The sequence below is a fragment of the Mustela lutreola genome, chromosome 10 (genome assembly GCF_030435805.1).
Source record: "Mustela lutreola isolate mMusLut2 chromosome 10, mMusLut2.pri, whole genome shotgun sequence".
NCBI lineage: Eukaryota > Metazoa > Chordata > Mammalia > Carnivora > Mustelidae > Mustela > Mustela lutreola.
Genome location: NC_081299.1, coordinates 53303330 through 53320734, shown reverse-complemented (window position 1 = coordinate 53320734; position 17405 = coordinate 53303330). Strand labels below are relative to the sequence as shown.

Genomic DNA, 17405 nt, shown 5'->3' with positions numbered 1-17405 from the left:
TACCAAGATCTACAGAAGTCCACAGAAGAAAAAATACATAAGCAGTTGAGTTAGAATTTAGGATTTAAACAAAGCAAACCAAAAGCCGAATCAGACGTATCAGCAGTCCAGAACATTAAAAGACCCTGAGAAAATCTAACCAATCAGACAAACAGGTAAAGGTAGAAAAATGCTCATCTTAATGACACAATTTTGGGACGCTTGTGTGGCTCAGTCAGTTAAGCATCTGCTTTTGGCTCAGGACATGATCCCAGGGCCCTGAGATCAAGTCCCACATCAGGCTCGTGCTCAGTCAGCTGGGAGTCTTGCTTCTTCCCCTGTCTCTGTGCTTTCTCTTTCAAATACATAAATAAAATCTTAAAAAAAAAAAAAAAAAAAAAAAAGAGGATGGCACAATTTCTAAAAAGCAATTTTGGGTCCAGGAAGGCTTCCAAAAGACATACACACATAACTTTAGGGTAAGTATTTTTGTTTGGACAAGAATGGAAACAAGACTAGTTTAAAAAAAATAGGAGGACAAGACAATTAATAGTTTAAAAACAGTGCTTGTAGGCTCCACTGGTACACATACACACACATAATATATACACACACAACACACACACACACACACCCTATATACTGCCTAAATCCCACTGGATTATGCCAGTGATTCCATTCAAAGCACCACATTTACTGAAGAAGATTTTCAAAGAAATCAAAGTATTATGACTCCATGGAAGAAGGAAACAAACCGAACAGAGAACCTTCCTACTTGTCGGGCATTTTACAGAGACGACCCCGTCTGATCCTCCCAACAGTCCTGTGAGGGGGCGGTTCATACAAAGGAGGAAATCAAGTTAAATAACTTCCCCAAAGTTTACCAAGCCAGGAAGAGATGGAGCCAGAGGTATGACAGACTCCAAAGCCCAACCTTATTTCCTCTATGCCTCACAGCCAACTGCCGGAGCCTATCACTTGCTGCACCAAAACCCACCAGAGAACTTCCACCTGGAACTTCCTGCAGGTGTGTTAAACTTGTCATCACCCCAACACCCGACTGCCCTCCTTCGTTAAATGGGGCCACTTTTCCCGACCATCGTTGAAGCTCAATCCTTTGAAGGGTTGCATTTGGCTCTGCCCTTCCCAGCATTCGCAGGCACAATCAATTCTATTAGGTGCTACGTGCTACTGTCACTACCTCAGCATCTCCCAAATCCCCGTTTCCATTACTTCTACCCTATACCTGATCAAAACTGTTGGCCACCATCTTAGGTATGCTCCACTTTCTCTCCACTACAACCCACACTATACTTCCCTACGAGAAATGACAATCGTGCCACTAAAGGAGTTTGAGGAAGGCACTGACTCCCACGCACCTTCCTATTTATAAACTCAATCTGGAATTACATCTAAGTCCCAAAGGACAATTCTTTTTTTTTTTTTTTTAAGATTTTATTTATTTGTTCGGCAGACAGAGATCACAGGTGGGCAGAGAGGCAGGGAGGAAGCAGGCTCCCTGCTGGGCAGAGAGCCCGATGCGGGGCTCGGTCCCAGGACCCTGAGATTATGACCTGGGCTGAAGGCAGAGGCTTTAACCCACTGAGCCACCCAGGTGCCCCGCAAAGGACTATTCTAATTTCCATGCCTACATAATTCTACCACCTCTAGGTTTCAGTCAAAATACCCTTAATTTGAATCACCTCCTCTCAGATATGATCCCTCCAACAATAACATCCTGTTCCCACTTTCTACCTGCCAGTACCTTTCCCACATCCCCTCAAGGCTCAGTTCTAATGCAATCTCTCCCTCAGCTTTCACTGATGTGTTGTGTCATCCAGAAGTTCATAAAACAACTATTAAGCACTAACTGTATGTTAGATATTGGAGATACAAAAAGAACTCAGTAAGTTTATACAAGTAACTTCAGTGTTCCTTTAAAAAAAAAAATTCATTCTTTTTAAAATAGCACTCAGGATAATCTGCCTTATAAAACAATTAATTGGGTGTATGTTTTACCTTATGAATTCCTTAAAAGTAGAGACCACTTTTTACTCCTATTAACAAGTGTACTGGAATACACTGATATAACAAGAACTTATGGATGTTTTTTTTGGTTTGTTCTCCCTACTTTCACTCTAGAACCTTCCAATCCAGTTTCCAAATAGCCTGGATGATCTATTTAAATGGTAATCTGATTGCCAGTCCCAAATTTTGAAACAAGGGCTTTACCTTGGATTAGGCAATGAAACAAACAAACAAAAAAGATAAATTGGACTTCATCAAATTTAAAGACCTGTGTGTTTCTAAGGAAAACATCAAGAAAGGTTAAAAAAAAAGGGGCGCCTGGGTGGCTCAGTGGATTAAGCCTCTGCCTTCAGCCCTGGTCATGATCTCAGGGTCCTGGGATCAAGCCCTGCATCGGGCTCTCTGCTCAGTGGGGAGCCTGCTTCCTCCTCTCTCTCTGCCTGTCTCTCTGCCTACTTGTGATCTCTACCTGTCAAATAAATAAATAAAATCTTTAAAAAAAAAAAAAAAAGGTTAGAAAAAAAAGAGAAAAGAAGAAAATATCTACAAATCATATACCTAGTATCCAGAATATATAAAGAACCCAACAATGAAGGAACAAATGAGCCACATCTGCAATAGACATTCTCCAAAGAAGATATACAGATAGTCAACAGCAAATGAGATGTTCAGTGTCATTAGTCCTTAGGGAAATATAAACTGAAATCACAGAGAGATACCACTTCACATTCACTAGGGTGGTGAAAACCAAAAAGACATACATTAACAAGTGCTGGCAAGAATGTAAAGACATTGGAACCCTCATTCATTGTTGGTGGGAATATAAAATGGTTGAGCTGCTTTGGAAAACAGCTGGCAGTTCCTCAAAATGTTAAACATGGTGTTACCATATGACTCAGCAACTCCACTCCTATGTGTATATACACCTAGGAGAGATGAAAACATATATGCACACAAAAATTTGTATACTAATGTTCATAGCAGTTAACAACCCAAGCGTCCTTTAAATAATGAATCAAGAAACAAAATGTGGTATGCCCATATGACAGGAGATTATCTAGGGATAAAAAGGAATGAAATACTGATACATAACTACACGGATGAACAAAGTTGAACCTTGAAAACATGCTCAGTGAAAGAAGCGAGATACAAAGTCACATCTTGTATGAGTCCATTTACAAGAAATATCCAGAGTAGGCAAATCCATACAAAGGGAAAGTCAATTAGTGATTACCAGGGGCTGGAGGGAGGGGGAAAATGGGGAACGACTACTAATGGACACAGGGTTTCTTTCTGGGGTAATGAAAATGTTCTCCAATTAGACAGCAGTGATGTGATGATGGCTGCAGGATTCTCTAAGGACACTTATGCTTTAGGTTTTTATGCTTTATAAGGATAAATGCTCCTATATTCAAGTTATCTCTCAGTAAAGCTGTTAAGACATTAAAAACTAGTTAACAGTAACAACAAAACCCCAGCCACTTCTCATCCACTAGCCGTGCAAGGCCAAACTCCCCCAATCATCCCTCAAGCCCCTATGCCAATCCTCCCAGCCTCCCTTCTACCTTCTCCTGACTCACAGCACTCCAGAAACACCTGTCTCTTTTCCTCCATGGAAAAAGCTCACTCCTATATGAAGTCTCACCACACGCCGTCCCGTCTGCCCCCAAATCTTCACACACCTGGCTCCTACCCTTTCTCAGGGCTCCGCTTAAACATCACTTCCTCAGAGAGGCCTTCTCCGACCTCACATCACAGGCTGAAGTGGTTTTCCCAATCACCCTCCATCACTGCACTACCATATTTTTGTGGTAGAAGTATATAGGATATAAGGCATAACATACACAGGGTTACCCTCATTATTTTTCCCTTGTTTATAGCACATCTCCCCTCCTGCCTTAATAGGCTATCACAACATTTGCTGAACTGAACTGACAGGAAAAAGTTTATGAGTCTGGTGCTGAGAGACTGTAACTGATGTTACAGAACAGACCACCTGCCAGGGAGGTGGTTAGGAATGCCATATTAGACGTACAGATGCGTCTAACAAATTTCAGGAAGAAAACGATGTGTAGCTGCAACAGCTGTGGAAAATCTTCACGGAAGCAATGAGACTGAAAATTGAGAGATTAGGGAAGTGTGAAAGGCATTCCAGGAGAAAGGCACCCCTGAACAATGCCCTCCCCACCTTGTCCATGACCTCAACACTTCACCCACACACACATCCCACCGTGACTCACAGGAACATCATGTGAAACCTAGAACTTGAACCCGAGTAAGTGCCTCAAGGGTACTTCTGTATCTTCCTCCTACCTATTGCAGGCACAGAAGCATCTGCCAAATGACTAACAGAAGAGCGGGTTCAGGTATTATGCTAGAAGTCTTAACAATTAGAATGAAAGGCAATTTCTACCTCCTCACAATTACGTCAAGTTTCTATTTTAGAACTTTCGGAGCTCTTTTTGGGGGGAGGGAGGAAGTCAGGGTTTCCTTATTTAGATTTAAATAAAAATGTTTTAGGAACAGAACAACAACAAACCACATACCTCTTGCCTAGCCTTGAAGAGCCTTCTGAAGCTCAGTGTCCTTGTGGACCGATGAGCTGTAGTACGCACCCCCCCACCCCGTGCTGTTTGTAAGGCAGGAAGGGGATATTTCACTAGGTATTGGAGACCCTGCATGACCTAATGGGCAGTTTAACCCTACCTAGGGAGTCCCAAGTTTGAATACCAGCTTCTCTATTTAACTAGCTATTTGACCTAAGGCAAGTGCAGCGACCTCTCTGAGGCCATTTCTTCACTTGTAATATGACGGCGTTAACAACTGCTCTGTAGATGTGTGCGTGAACTAGAGGACAATATTCATACATTAGCCAGCGCAGGGCCTAGCACACGCTCGACCTCCCCGACCCCCACAGCAAATGTCAGTTACAATGACCAAGTCACAAGAACTACAAAGTGCCAAAGTCACAGGCGGCTGGTCAGTAAGAAAGTGCTGAAGAACAGAAAATAACTGATTTCTAGCCTTTGGGGAATTTGATGAGCAGGAGTGACTTTGCATTATTTCAATACTATCAGCCTTTCTGGCTAAATAAGGGGATATTTGCTGCCAGGCCTGTCATTTAACCAGTACAAGAACTCTTGGAACTTGGAGATCAGACTGTTAAAATATAACATCAGCCATCTAACTGCACTTCGAGAAACTGGACAAGTGAGACCTTTCATACCATGTCTTAAAGGCTAACCCGAGAACTAAACACTAAAGTGAGGCAGGTAGGGGGAGCACAGAGTAATTCAAAGCCTCTACTACCTGCTCATGCTTTAAAAAACTAGTTTGCTGGGGCACCTGGGTGGCTCAGTGGGTTGGGCCGCTGCCTTCGACTCAGGTCATGATCTCGGGGTCCCAGAATCGAGTCCCGCATCAGGCTCTCTGCTCAGCAGGGAGCCTGCTTCCTCCTCTCTCTCTCTCTCTGCCTGCCTCTCTGCCTACTTGTGATCTCTCTCTGTCAAATAAATAAATAAAATCTTAAAAAAAAAAAAAAAAACTAGTTTGCTGAAACACGATACATGATCGAGCCATCCAACCCATCATAAAAAAATACTAAGAAAAGCCAATTTCCAAGTCCCTAAATCTTCTCACAACATGGATTACACACAAGAGTGTTAAAGAGCACACTAGCCTAATAAAATACCATTTCACAATTTACTCAGTAGATTTTAAGGGACGAGGCAATTCGGTATGTCTGTTGGAACAGGTGGATGTGCAGCTAATAGTCTGGTACCCAATCTACTAGGTTCACGATCAGGTGCAGCCACTTGAGTTCAAGGAGTCTGAACCAGTAGTTTAAAAGCTTCATAAACTATGATGTGGCTGTATGTGTGCATCTCAAAGGCAAGCCCAAGTAATGAAAGCTGGAAAACGTAATACAGAGCAGGTATAATTACCTTTTCATTTGACAGTAAAGAGGTGAATAAAGACCAAAATGGTAACATAAAAGATGTGATCAAGACACAGAAGCAATGCTCTCTTGTGGGCCACAAGAAAGCTCTAGAAAGTGTGCAGCTATGTGGTGGCAACGACCATCCTATCTTTTGACCTGGTAGCGGAACTCATCTGTCAAAACTCAGCTCAGCAGTCATATCTAGAAAGCATTTCCTAATCCCACGGCCTCCTCAGTGCTGGGTGGGTCACACTTCCCCATGTGCTACAGGACCTACACATGCACATCTTTTCAGCCTCCATTCCTTTCTCCTAGTTTGCCTGCCTCTGCCTATCAACTTAGAAGCTCCTTCAGGAAATAGACCCTGTCTTGGGGAACCTGGGTGGCTCAGTCATTAAGCATCTGCCTTCAGCTCAGATCACAATCCCAAGGTCCTGGGATTGAGCCCCACATCGGGCTCCCTGGTCAGCGGGAAGCCTGCTTCTCCCTCTCCCATTCCCCCTGCTTCTGTTCCCTCTGTCAAATAAATAAATAAATAAATAAATAAAATCATTTAAAAAAAAAAAAAAAGGACACAGACCTTGTCTGACTTCTTCATATCCCACAAGCCAACAGTGCTTGGCACTTACACATTTGTTGACAAGACCTATTTTCTAGGATGTTCGGAGAAGCATGCTTTGTATACCAAAAGACTGTAGATACCCTAAATTCTATCAACAGAAGACTAGTTAAATCAGCAGTTCTCCAAGTGTGGTCCAAGGACACCAAGGGTCCACAAACACCCCTTCAGGGGTGAGTTCCCTTTTTCAAAGTCTAACTACACATCTGTGTAAAGCCAAATATTGTTTTAGTACTTTAACCAACACAATGCAGCATACAAACTGAATTTATAAAAATCCAGCTTTCAGAACAGCTGGGTGGCTCAGTGAGTTGAGCGTTGGTTTCGGCTCAGGCCATGATCTCAGGGTTGTAAGATCCAACCCTATGCAGGGCTCACACTCAACCCAGAGTCTGCCTGACATTCTCTCCCTCTCCCTTGTACGTGAGCACATGCTTGCACACACTCCCTCTCTCTCTCAAACTAAAGCTTAAAAAAAAAAAAATGACAAAGCCAGTCATTGAAGAGATTTGTGCATATGTGAAAAAAACATTACCCTTCTCAGATTTTGTTTTGGAAAAGTTATTTTTCGTAGAAACATGTTAATATGGGTTTATTATTAGTTTTAATGGATCCATAGTAATTTTTAGCTTTCTCAGTTTTGTAACTTCTAATACAGTTAGCATCTAGAAATCTGCATCTAAGACTCCACAGAGTTCTCAATGAGTTTTAAATGTGGGACTAAAATGTCTGAGAATGGGGAGGCCTGGGTGGCTCAGTTGGTTGGGTGGCTGCCTTCGGCTCAGGTCATGATCCCAGCGTCCGAGGATCAAGTCCCACATCGGGCTCCTTGCTCAGCAGGGAGCCTGCTTCTCCCTCTGCCTCTGCCAGCCTCTCTGCCTGTGCTCGCTCTCTCACGTGCACTCACGTGCTCTCTCTCTCTCTCTGACAAATAAATAAATAAATACTTTTTAAAAAATAATTTAAAAAATAAATAAAATTTAAAAAAATAAAATGTCTGAGAATGGCTGGTTCGAAGAACTACAGTACAGCTATACAATAAGAGCATGTGGCCATTTTTCGAAACGAATGAGGTAAACTGATAATCTGCTAGTAGAAACCAATATCTAATCTATACTGCTAAGTTTAAACAAAGACCTGAAAAACAAAGTATAAATCTGTACCTTTTAATTTTTTTTTTTTAAGATTTTTATTTATTTGATGGAGATCACAAGCAGGTAGAGAGGCAGGCTGCGGCGGGGAGGGGGGGGCGGGGGGGGCACGGCGCACAGCTTCCCCACCCAGCAGAGAGCCCAATGCAGGGCTTAATCCCAGCACCCTGAGATCATGACCTGAGCTGAAGGCAGAAGATAAACCCACTGAGCCACTCAGGTGCCCCAAATTTGTACCTTTTAAAAAAAGAGGCTTCTGCTCTGCCTATACATACTGTATGTATATATGCAAATTCTCTGGATGAATATCCAAGAAAAGTAACTAGTAGCTATCCCTATAGAGAGTAACTGGGGAAGGAGGGGTCAAGGAGGGGAAAGAGACTTTCCACACCATTCCTAGTGTATTAATTGAGAATTTTACCCTCAGGGCCTTGAATAGCTCAGTCTGTTAAACATCCTACCCTTGATCTCAGCTCAGGTAATAATCTCAGGGTCCTGGGATCCTGCCCCATGTTGGGCTCAATGGTCAGCAAGGAGTCTACTTGAGGATTCTCTCCCTACCCCTCTACTCCTCCCCACTCCATCCAGTTGTGTGTGTGTGTGTGTGTGTGTGTGCGCGTGTGTGCGCGCACTCCTCAAATAAATAAATAAGTCCTTAAGAAAATTTTGCCATCTGCACGTGTTACTTTCTTGAAAAATAAAAGATGGGATAAAAACTATATTAAAATGGGGTGCCTGGGTGGCTTAGTGGGTTAAGCCTCTGCTTTTGGCTCAGATCATGATCGCAGGGTCTCTGCTCAGCAGGGAGCCTGCTTTCCTCCCTCTCTCTCTGCCTGCCTCTCTGCCTACTTGTGATCTCTCTCTGTCAAATAAATAAATAAAATCTTTTTAAAAAAAAACACAAAAACATACAAAAGAATTTAAATACATGTCTACCAATGTATACATATCTGTATCTGTATTTACACGGAATATTTAGTAAGCAAAGTGGTGCATGAACAAATCTTATCAACTTTTATACCAAGACCTTGACTGGGTATTCATAAGCTAAGCTTGAAATTCCCTTCTTCTTCTACAGTTTAAAAACTACTCTGGTCCAGTTATTTTACTTCTAGTAACCGGTGTCACAGAAGGTATATTTGCCCAATGAATCACATACAGTGGTGTTCATAAGAGCATACTAAACAGCAAGTCACTCAAATGTTTCACACCAGACTGGTTAGGCATGCTCCAGTCCAACCCTAAAGGTACATTCACCCAAGGTGCTCAGGCCAAAATCCTAAGGCTGATTGTGGGCTGCTTTCTCTCCATCACCCCTCCCAAGCAACTCACTCTGTCCAGTCAGCTTGGCTTTCATACACTTCCTAAAGTCCTTCATTTCTGCCTTCACCACTACTGCCCAACCCAGCCATGGTCCACTCTTCTAGTCTATACTGGTCTTATTGGTACCACTCCTGTTTAACAGGAGTCATTTCACACAGCATCCCAAATGTCAACTTTTAGAAAGTAAATCCATTCATGTCAGTACTCTATTCAAAACCTTGAATAACTTTTCAGTGCCCTAAAATCCAATCCAATTCACACTTTCCAAATTTTCTACAAGGCAGGACTCCAATATAGGTCATTTAAACAATGACCACACTGGCAGCACCTGGGTGGCTCAGTCAGTTAAGTGTCTGCCTTCAGCTCAGGTCATGATCCCAGGGTGCTGGGACTGAGCCCTGCAGAGGACTCCCTGCTCAGCAGGGAGTCTGCTTCTGTCTCTCCCTCTGCCCCCTCCTGTTTGTGCTCACACCAGTACCTGTGGTGGGTGCACGGACTCACTCTCTCTCAAATAATCTTAAAAGAAAAAAAAAAGAGAAATGACCACACTGGAAGAATGCTCAGATCCGGCTGAGCATGTGGCCAATGCAAATATATCCTCAGGGGATATCACATCCCGGCTTCCTGCTCAGCAGGGAGTCTGCTTTTCCCTCTGCCTCCCTCCCTGCTTATGCTCTCTCTCAAATAAATAAAATCTTAAAAAAAAAAAAGTTACAAATAGTTCTCTTCCAACACCCATAAAAACCCTCAAAGAAGCCAGAACAAAGTAAGTTGTAGAGCGGACCTGTAGAAACAAGAGACGCCCCTAAGTGGTCAGACCCTTTGATATGGTTTTGGAATACAGGTGAGGTTCGAACCAACCACCAAGAATTCTTGAAGAATTCTTGAGATGCCTTTAGTGCAAAAGGGTCATTTGTTTATTAAAGCATGAGGGCAGGACAGGAGCCCTGGGCACAAAGAGCTATTGCACCAGGATCTTATACTCTCAGGAGTTGGGTTTTAAAAGAACTTTCATATGCTAAAGAGGACGGACCTCCATAAGATACCTACAAGACCCCAGAAGCCTAGCGTTGTCAAGTGAAGGTTGTTTTCCCTCTAGCAAGGTATTAAGACAGTTGGGAAATTCCTGGAAGAATGTCACACTTGTCCCACCCAGGTTGGGAGGGGGTGTCTAGGTGCCAGCAAGTGCTTTGTCTTCAGTTAGCCTTCTGCTCCCTCAATGCCTTGACCTGGGCTATACCAACCTTAAAAAAAAAAAATGAACAGAGAATATTCTAGAAATCCTGTAATACGCCAAGACACTCTACGATCCACACAAAGGTTAACTATTTGAAGTTATTTTAGATACCTTGTTCAACTCTGTCAAGTATCTTGAATACAACCTTTCTATCTTTCAACGCTTGGAAGTTTTCACTCTTACATAAGAAAAGACACATTTATACTTAACAACAACAACAAAAAAAAACCCAAAACAAAAACCTGAGCCCTCTGAACTAGGTCATCTTTTCAAAGAAAAGAGGCTCAGGCCTTAGTCTAATTTGAAATGCTGGTCCCATCTGCAAACCTCAGCAAGAGCGGCAGTTAATATTAAGAGCAGAAACAGGTTTGTTCTTGAACATTGTTTCTCCCAATCAAGTCCAGGATGCTTCCAAATGGAAATCTGCCAATTTTCCTGCACTTGAGAGAGTAGATCCAGTACAGAATAATGTGATTTTTTGTCCAACCCCTAAAGCAGGATTCTCACATCCTTTCAGAGGGAGGCCTCCATCACCATCGCTCAACAGAAGAGATAAGGAGTTTTACTAGGACTCACTACTAAGTGTCGGTCATGTGTACATGCTTATACACACGTATAAGCTTGTGACACAGTGTAGGATCCCCCTCCTGGCAATCTATGAAAACTATCCCTTCTATTTACATCAGCAAAGTACTAAAGAAAACCAAAGAGAACCAAAGATTTGGGTGTGGGTCTTCACTTTTTCTTTTTAAAGATTTTATTTGAGAAAGAGAGCGCCTGCAAGCACACACGTGGAGGGAAAATGAGAGGGAGCAGCAGACTCCCTCTTGGGCAGGGAGCCCGATGTGGGGCTTGATCCCCGGACCCTGGGATCATGACCTGAGCCGAAGGCAGACACTTAACTGACGGAGCCATCCAGGCATCCGGGTCAACACCCTTTAAATAAAATAAAGTCTTTGATTAAGTCTTAGTAGTACTGCTCCAGGCAGATGAGGCAGAGCCAATGAGTGACAACTATCTTGGGCTAATCTCAGATCCACAGTAAACACAAACTTTTACCATAAGTCAAGGCTAATTAAACAGAATGGACTCAATTACTGGAGGTTATCTGACTTTCCTACACCTTCAACACAGACTTGCTGAACTCTCTTTAGGCACCAGGTACTTCGCCATCCATATCCCTGACCTCGGAAGTCTCTTTTAGTGGGAACTGAACATAGTGAAGGTAGAAGGGACAACAAGGGGCACAGGATTATCTTAAATACTGCTACAGTCCTCAGTACCTTGAACACTGTCCCACACATAACAGATGGTTAAGTTATCTACAGGATGAATCAGACAGACTTTTGCCACACGGCATGTGACAGCATCATCAAGCTAGGTGCAGGGTAAAGAAATGAATTCTGTCAGGGCAGATAAGGGAAGACTTCTAGAACGCGGTGAGTAGCCCTTCCTTCCCTGGATGAGCAGCTTTTCAGAAGGCAGTGGCTGCAGGAAGGCTGTGTGGACAAGAGTATGCTGGAAGCAAGGTTGGAGCAGATGGCCTGAGGTAATTTCCAACTCAAGTTCCCACCAACGTTTTACTTCCTGGGGTTTTGTTGTGCTTCATGTGCTCCTTCAAACCTTCAACTCTAATAAAGGGGCACCTAGAGAGGGGCTATTGTATTTCTCTACCAGAAAATTAGCTAAAAGCTAACAGCAGGTAACGGAAAAATAAACTGTGGAATGTTTTATTTACCAGGCACTGAGCCTGAAGACTCTTAGAACCAACCTTCTGTGAGGAAAATAATCTGAGAACACCCTCCAAGTCCACCAGACACACGCCACTTTGAAAAGAAATTGTTGCCCTCCGTTTTCTTCTCTTTAGCAGATAAAGCGGTTTTTAAATTGGTTTATGCAAAACCTACTTAGCTCCCAAGAGAAAAACAAAATCTAAACAGTCACAGTCTTACAGCAGAGAGAAATTGGGAAATATGAAGGCATGTGAAAGGGAACAGAAACTAAAATCCAAAAAAACAAGGCAAGTTAAAAAAAAATTTTTTTTTAAGTGAGAATAAGGGAAAACATCTGGAAAGCCTTCAAAAACCTCTAAGAAAGTTCAGAAGTAAGCTACTTCCCATCACATTCTCTTTAAAAATGGGAAGGGCACCACTAATCCAGTCTGGGATGGACAAGGTGCAGTCCTTCATGCCAGAAGGAAACCAGTTCCCAAGGCAGGTATAAAAAATGTTAAGGGGCTCAAAGCCATTGCATTTCCTCCCCTCACCTTGCCTCTGGCTCCCTACCACAGAGAAACCGGAGCCAATCACAAAACCCTCCGGCTGAGAGCCAGCCTTCCCGCTCACACTGCTCTTCCCCCAAACTGCATTCCAAAACAAAAAGAGTAAAATGCAGCTAAAGGTGGTATTAAAATTAAAATAGACCCATCCGAGGTGAGAAAAAATTCAAGCTACGACCAGGTACACAAAACTCTACACCGTTAGAGGCTGGGGAGGGGAAGGACAGGACGCCCAGTCTTTCTGAGAATCAAAATAAAAGCTTGCTTTTTGCAATAGCTTAAGAGATAATGAATAAACTCTGCCTTGGAGATGTTTCTTAATTTCTAGCTTCTATGCCGTTTTCCAGCACAGTCCTCCGCCCACCTCTTCAAACTAATATGTGCTTCTGTAATGAAGATCTCTGGATAATTAGCCCACCGATGGGCAATAACCACCCTGGTCACCTCCAAGGACAGCAGCGAAGGTTCAGCACCCCGTCTGCGTTTAACAAGTTTCCGTAAAGAAGTTGCTAATTATGAGCACATGCATCCCGGAAGGGTTACGCACTAGCGCGCTGTCACCTCGCGCCTTTTAATGCCAGTTCATCAGGAACTGGGGTGGACGTGGGGTGGAAGGAGAGGGGTGAAGGGTCCTACAGAAAGACGAAAGGATCAGGCGATCTGCATCCCCAAATCCTCCCTTGACGCCAGCCAAGGGAGACTTTCTCAAGAAGCCATTTCCAGGGAAGCAGGATTTAAAAGGTAATTTATCAGATCGAGCCTCTACTACGTAGTCTCCCAACCACCAGGCCCCGGCTTGGGAAGGAGGGGGAGTTCGTGGTGAGAGTTTACCTTAGAAGGCGTCCGCGGACAGACAGGCCTTGCAAAGCCACCAGGGCTCTGTCCGGAGGCCCGGGGCAGCGCGGAGGGGCAGGAATAGCGCGCGGCTTCGAGACCCGCAACGCCACAGGTTCCCCAGCGCGCAGCGGGACCCGACTCCCACAGGTGGGCGGCCAGAGCAGGGGGCGCGCCAGTTCCCCGGGGGCGCGGGGAAGGTGTGGGCACCGAGAGCTTTGCCTTAAAAGAGGCAAGGCGAGCGGGAAGCTCGGGTTTTTCGGCTGTCTGAGTGGTTACCGGCTTTTCCCCAAGACGGGAGGAGCCCCGAGCACCTCCCAACCTCCTCCCAGCTGGCCTTGGCCTCCTCCAGGGGCGCGGTTAAGCCGCACGGCCGTGGGCCACCGTTTGCATGCTCCCAGGCACGTACGAGCCTGCACGACCGCACGCGGGCGGGGGAAGGGCGCCCGGGGACCTAGGAGACCCGACCTAACCCGACCCCGCTACGGCTCACCCCCGCCCCTCGCCCCCGCACCCCCACCCCTCACCGGTGTTCGCTTTGATGTTCTCCCGCAAGAAGTGGCCGCTGGAGAGATGCTGGAGGCCAAAGCTCTGAGCGATCCTCTGGCACACGGTGCCTTTGCCCGAGCCAGGCGGCCCAAGGATGACCGCGCGCAGGAGTTTGGAAGCCATTGCCTTCGCCAGGCAGGGAGGGGGCGGGCAAACAGGCAACCCGGACAGCAGCCTCGGAGAAGCCCCGGGAACTTTGTTGCGGCTGCTGCTCCTTCTGCCTCCGACACTCTCCGCTCGCGCGGGGACTCGCCGGGCGCCCCTGCAGGGGGAAGGAGTGACTTTTGAAGACAACCCCTCCCTTCAGCCGCGCGCTGGGGCCGGCTCGAAGGCGGAGAAAGGCGCCACGCTACCCATCCCCGCCCACCTCGCCCCCACGCCGCGATTCCGTAGGAGTCCCGAGTCCCCGCCCCAGGCGGGGTCGACCTCGGGGGCTCAGAGGGCCGCCCAGCCAGGCCCACCTCCAGCCTTTCCTCTTTCGCTCCCCACGCGGCGTTCGAGGAAGGGGCTAGGCGGCCTGGCATCCCAGCGCCAGGCTCCACCGAGGGGGAAGCCGGGAGGGGCGGTGACTCCACGCGCGCGCCCCGTCGCCCCACGCACCGGGCGGCCTGGGGGCTGAGCCCCTGCCCCGGCCCTCGCACGTGGGCAGCGCGGAGTCTGCGCCGCGGCCCCTCCCCAGCGGCTGTCAGCCCTCCGGAGTCGCCGCCGCCCGCCGCCCGCACGGACCGCCCAGCGCCCACCTCCGCCGAGATTGGGCCGAGGCGCTCCCCGCCACGGGAAGCCTGAGTCTTGTCGCCTCTCCACCCGAAGCAATCAAATAAACACGCACCTCGGCTGGGACGCGGCGCTCCGCGAGGCTTCCAGCCCGGATCCCGCTGGGCGGCGCCGCCTCCGCCCGCCCCCACTCCGAGCCCCAGCCGGCCGCGCGGGACTCGCGCCTTACGTAAGCCGGGGAGACCCGCTCGGCGCGAGTCGCCGGCCGGCGCCCCCTCCCCTCCCCGCCGCTCCGTTCCCACCCCGCCCTCTGGGCTCGCGTGCCCCCGCACCACCCAGTGGGGGCTGCAGGAGCGCGGGGACACACACCCTTCTCTTGCCATCGCCTGCGGACCCTGTCTGCTGGTGAGGGGAAGGAAAAATACAACTTGTTGATCGCCTACTGTGCGTCAAGTTCGGGGCTAGGCGGTTTCCTTGTGCAACAACCGGTCCAGATAGAGTATTCACAGATGAGGACAGGAGGCTTGGCGTGTCGCCATTCATTCAACAAATGTTTGTTGAGCGCCTACCATGTTCCAGACACTGTTTTAGGCGCTTGGCATATAGCTGTAAACCGAAGAGGCGGAGTCTTGCCCTGGTGGAACACACAGTTCAGACGGCGGTTTGAACCCTCACGGGCCTGACTCCAAAGCCCAAACTCCTTAACGAAGAAGAAAGGAGGGGGTGATCACTCACCTGTGCTCAAGTTCTTAGAGCCAGCTGATTTCAGGACCTCAGGCAGGGTCCAGGATGTTGGCACTACAGTTACAACTCACCAAGTCCAAAGGGTGCTATCTTCCCTCCCCTCCCCTGCGTATCCCACTCTATAGTCCCTCTCTCTCTCTAAGATTTTATTTATTTATTTGACAGAGACAGAGAGAGAGAGAGGCAATACAAGCAGGGAGAGTGGCGCCTGGGTGGCTTAGCCGTTGAGCGTCTGCCTCAGCTCAGGTCATGATCGAGTCCTGGGATCCAGCCCCACATGCAGTCCCACTCCATATTCTCTTAAATCTGTTCCTACTCACCCAGTCGTTCCTCACAGCCTTCATTTCCTACTGGCGAAAGTGTGATAACTGCCAGCCCCTAAATCTCTAGTCCATCCTCAGTGCACATCAGTTTCTATTATTTCCCCACCTCAGATAAAAATCGTCCCTTCAGAATAAAATATCTTCAGCCTTGGGGCGCCTGGGTGGCTCAGTGGGTTAAAGCCTCTGGATTCGGCTCAGGTCATGATCCCAGGGTCCTGGGATTGAACCCCCAGTCACATCGGGCTCTCTGTTCAGCAGGGCGCCTGCTTCCTCCTCTCTCTCTGCCTGCCTCTCTGCCTCCTAGTGATCTGTCAAATAAGTAAATAAAATCTTTAAAAAAAAAAATCTTCAGCCTTTCATACATCTTTGCAACCTTCCCCCTCCCCTCCTTCTACAGGCTGAGCTTTGGGGAAATGCATTGCAAGGTTTTGAATGGAACCACAAATGGGGAGGGACAGCCTGGAGAAGAGACTCTTCTAGAGTCCTGGCTGCATCCTCTGAGGGGTGGAAGAGGGCCTGAGTAAGCAAGAGCCTGGCGGAGTATTTCTTTCTCTCTGCCTCTGGCAGCCCAAGCCCCCTCCTCCAGCATCGCCTCCATAGACAGCCAGCCAGACAAGGCCTAGCCTCCGTCTGCCTGAGAGCACCGGAGGCCCCCAACCTCCACCCAGCATTTGTTCAATAGGCTCATCCCCTCGTCTCAGCTGTCTCAGGAGTCTGATGTAGACATGAGGAGCTTGTTTCCACTGAGCCCTTCCAGCCCTTCACCTGGGAACAAACAGAAAGAGAAGAGCTCCAGGGGGTGTGGGGTGACTTAAATCTCCCTTCCCTTTCCCTCCATACACTGTATCATATATAGTGGATACTTTGCAGTCCTCCTCAGACCTCAGCATGCATCAGAATCCCTCCCAGGGCTTGTTTAAAACAGATTTGCTGAGCCCCTCCTCAGCAGTTTCTGAATCTGGGGGTCTGAGGTGGGCATTTCTGATAAGTTCCTGGGTTAATGCTGAGGCTGCCTATCTGGAAATCAGCACTTGGAAGGTGTGGTTTCCACACTCTGAAAACCACTGCTCTACCACACTGAGCATGGAGACATGGGGAGCTGTGTGGCCTCACGGCTCCTCTCTCTGCTGTGGGAACTTTGGCCCTTAACCTCTTCTTGTTATAAAATGCAGACATTGGATTTAATACTCCCAAAGGTCCCTTTGTCTCTATCAAGCATTGATTCTGTGAGTTCCCACTGGAAATAGTTTCTAGCCCTAACAAACTAGAGGAACTATCCACCTTCCCTATCACCCAGTTCTTTTACCTGCTTTTGAAATGTATTTGTCAACATCACCTTATAATATCAGGGAACAGCATTAGCCACTCACACCGTCATGAGACTTAGTGCTTGAGGAGTTTAGGAGCTTATGTTATGAAACAGAAAGAGTTGTGACGTACTAAACTCAATAAAGAAACCCAGTCGAGCCTGGAAGCTCGAGCCCTTCGTGAACCTTCCCCCTGCACAGCCAAATCAGGTTCCTATAGTCTGGCAGCTGATTGGAAGCAGTAGAACTGGAAGAAATGGGTTTGGGAGTCAAACACCTCTGGGATTAAATTGCAACAGCACCATTCACTAACTCTGCAAGTCTCCTGATCTCTGTGAGTCTTGGTTTCCTGATCTGTAAAAGGGAGATAATATTTATT

The 17405-nt window shown here is 46.9% G+C and overlaps 1 protein-coding gene across 5 annotated transcripts in view; it reads right to left on the bottom strand.

Annotated features, from left to right (window-relative positions):
- Window positions 1-14875, bottom strand: part of AK4 (adenylate kinase 4) — a 63884-nt gene extending 49009 nt beyond the window's left edge. For 2 of the 5 annotated variants that reach the window (XM_059135424.1, XM_059135427.1), the window contains exons 1-2: window positions 14768-14875; window positions 13917-14200 (exon numbers count right to left, since the gene is read on the bottom strand). In XM_059135424.1, the coding sequence (XP_058991407.1) occupies window positions 13917-14061 (145 nt within the window). In that variant the 5' untranslated portion in view covers window positions 14062-14200; window positions 14768-14875. The other 3 variants (XM_059135425.1, XM_059135426.1, XM_059135428.1) reach the window with 3 other exon arrangements.
- Window positions 14876-17405: the final 2530 nt, after the last annotated feature.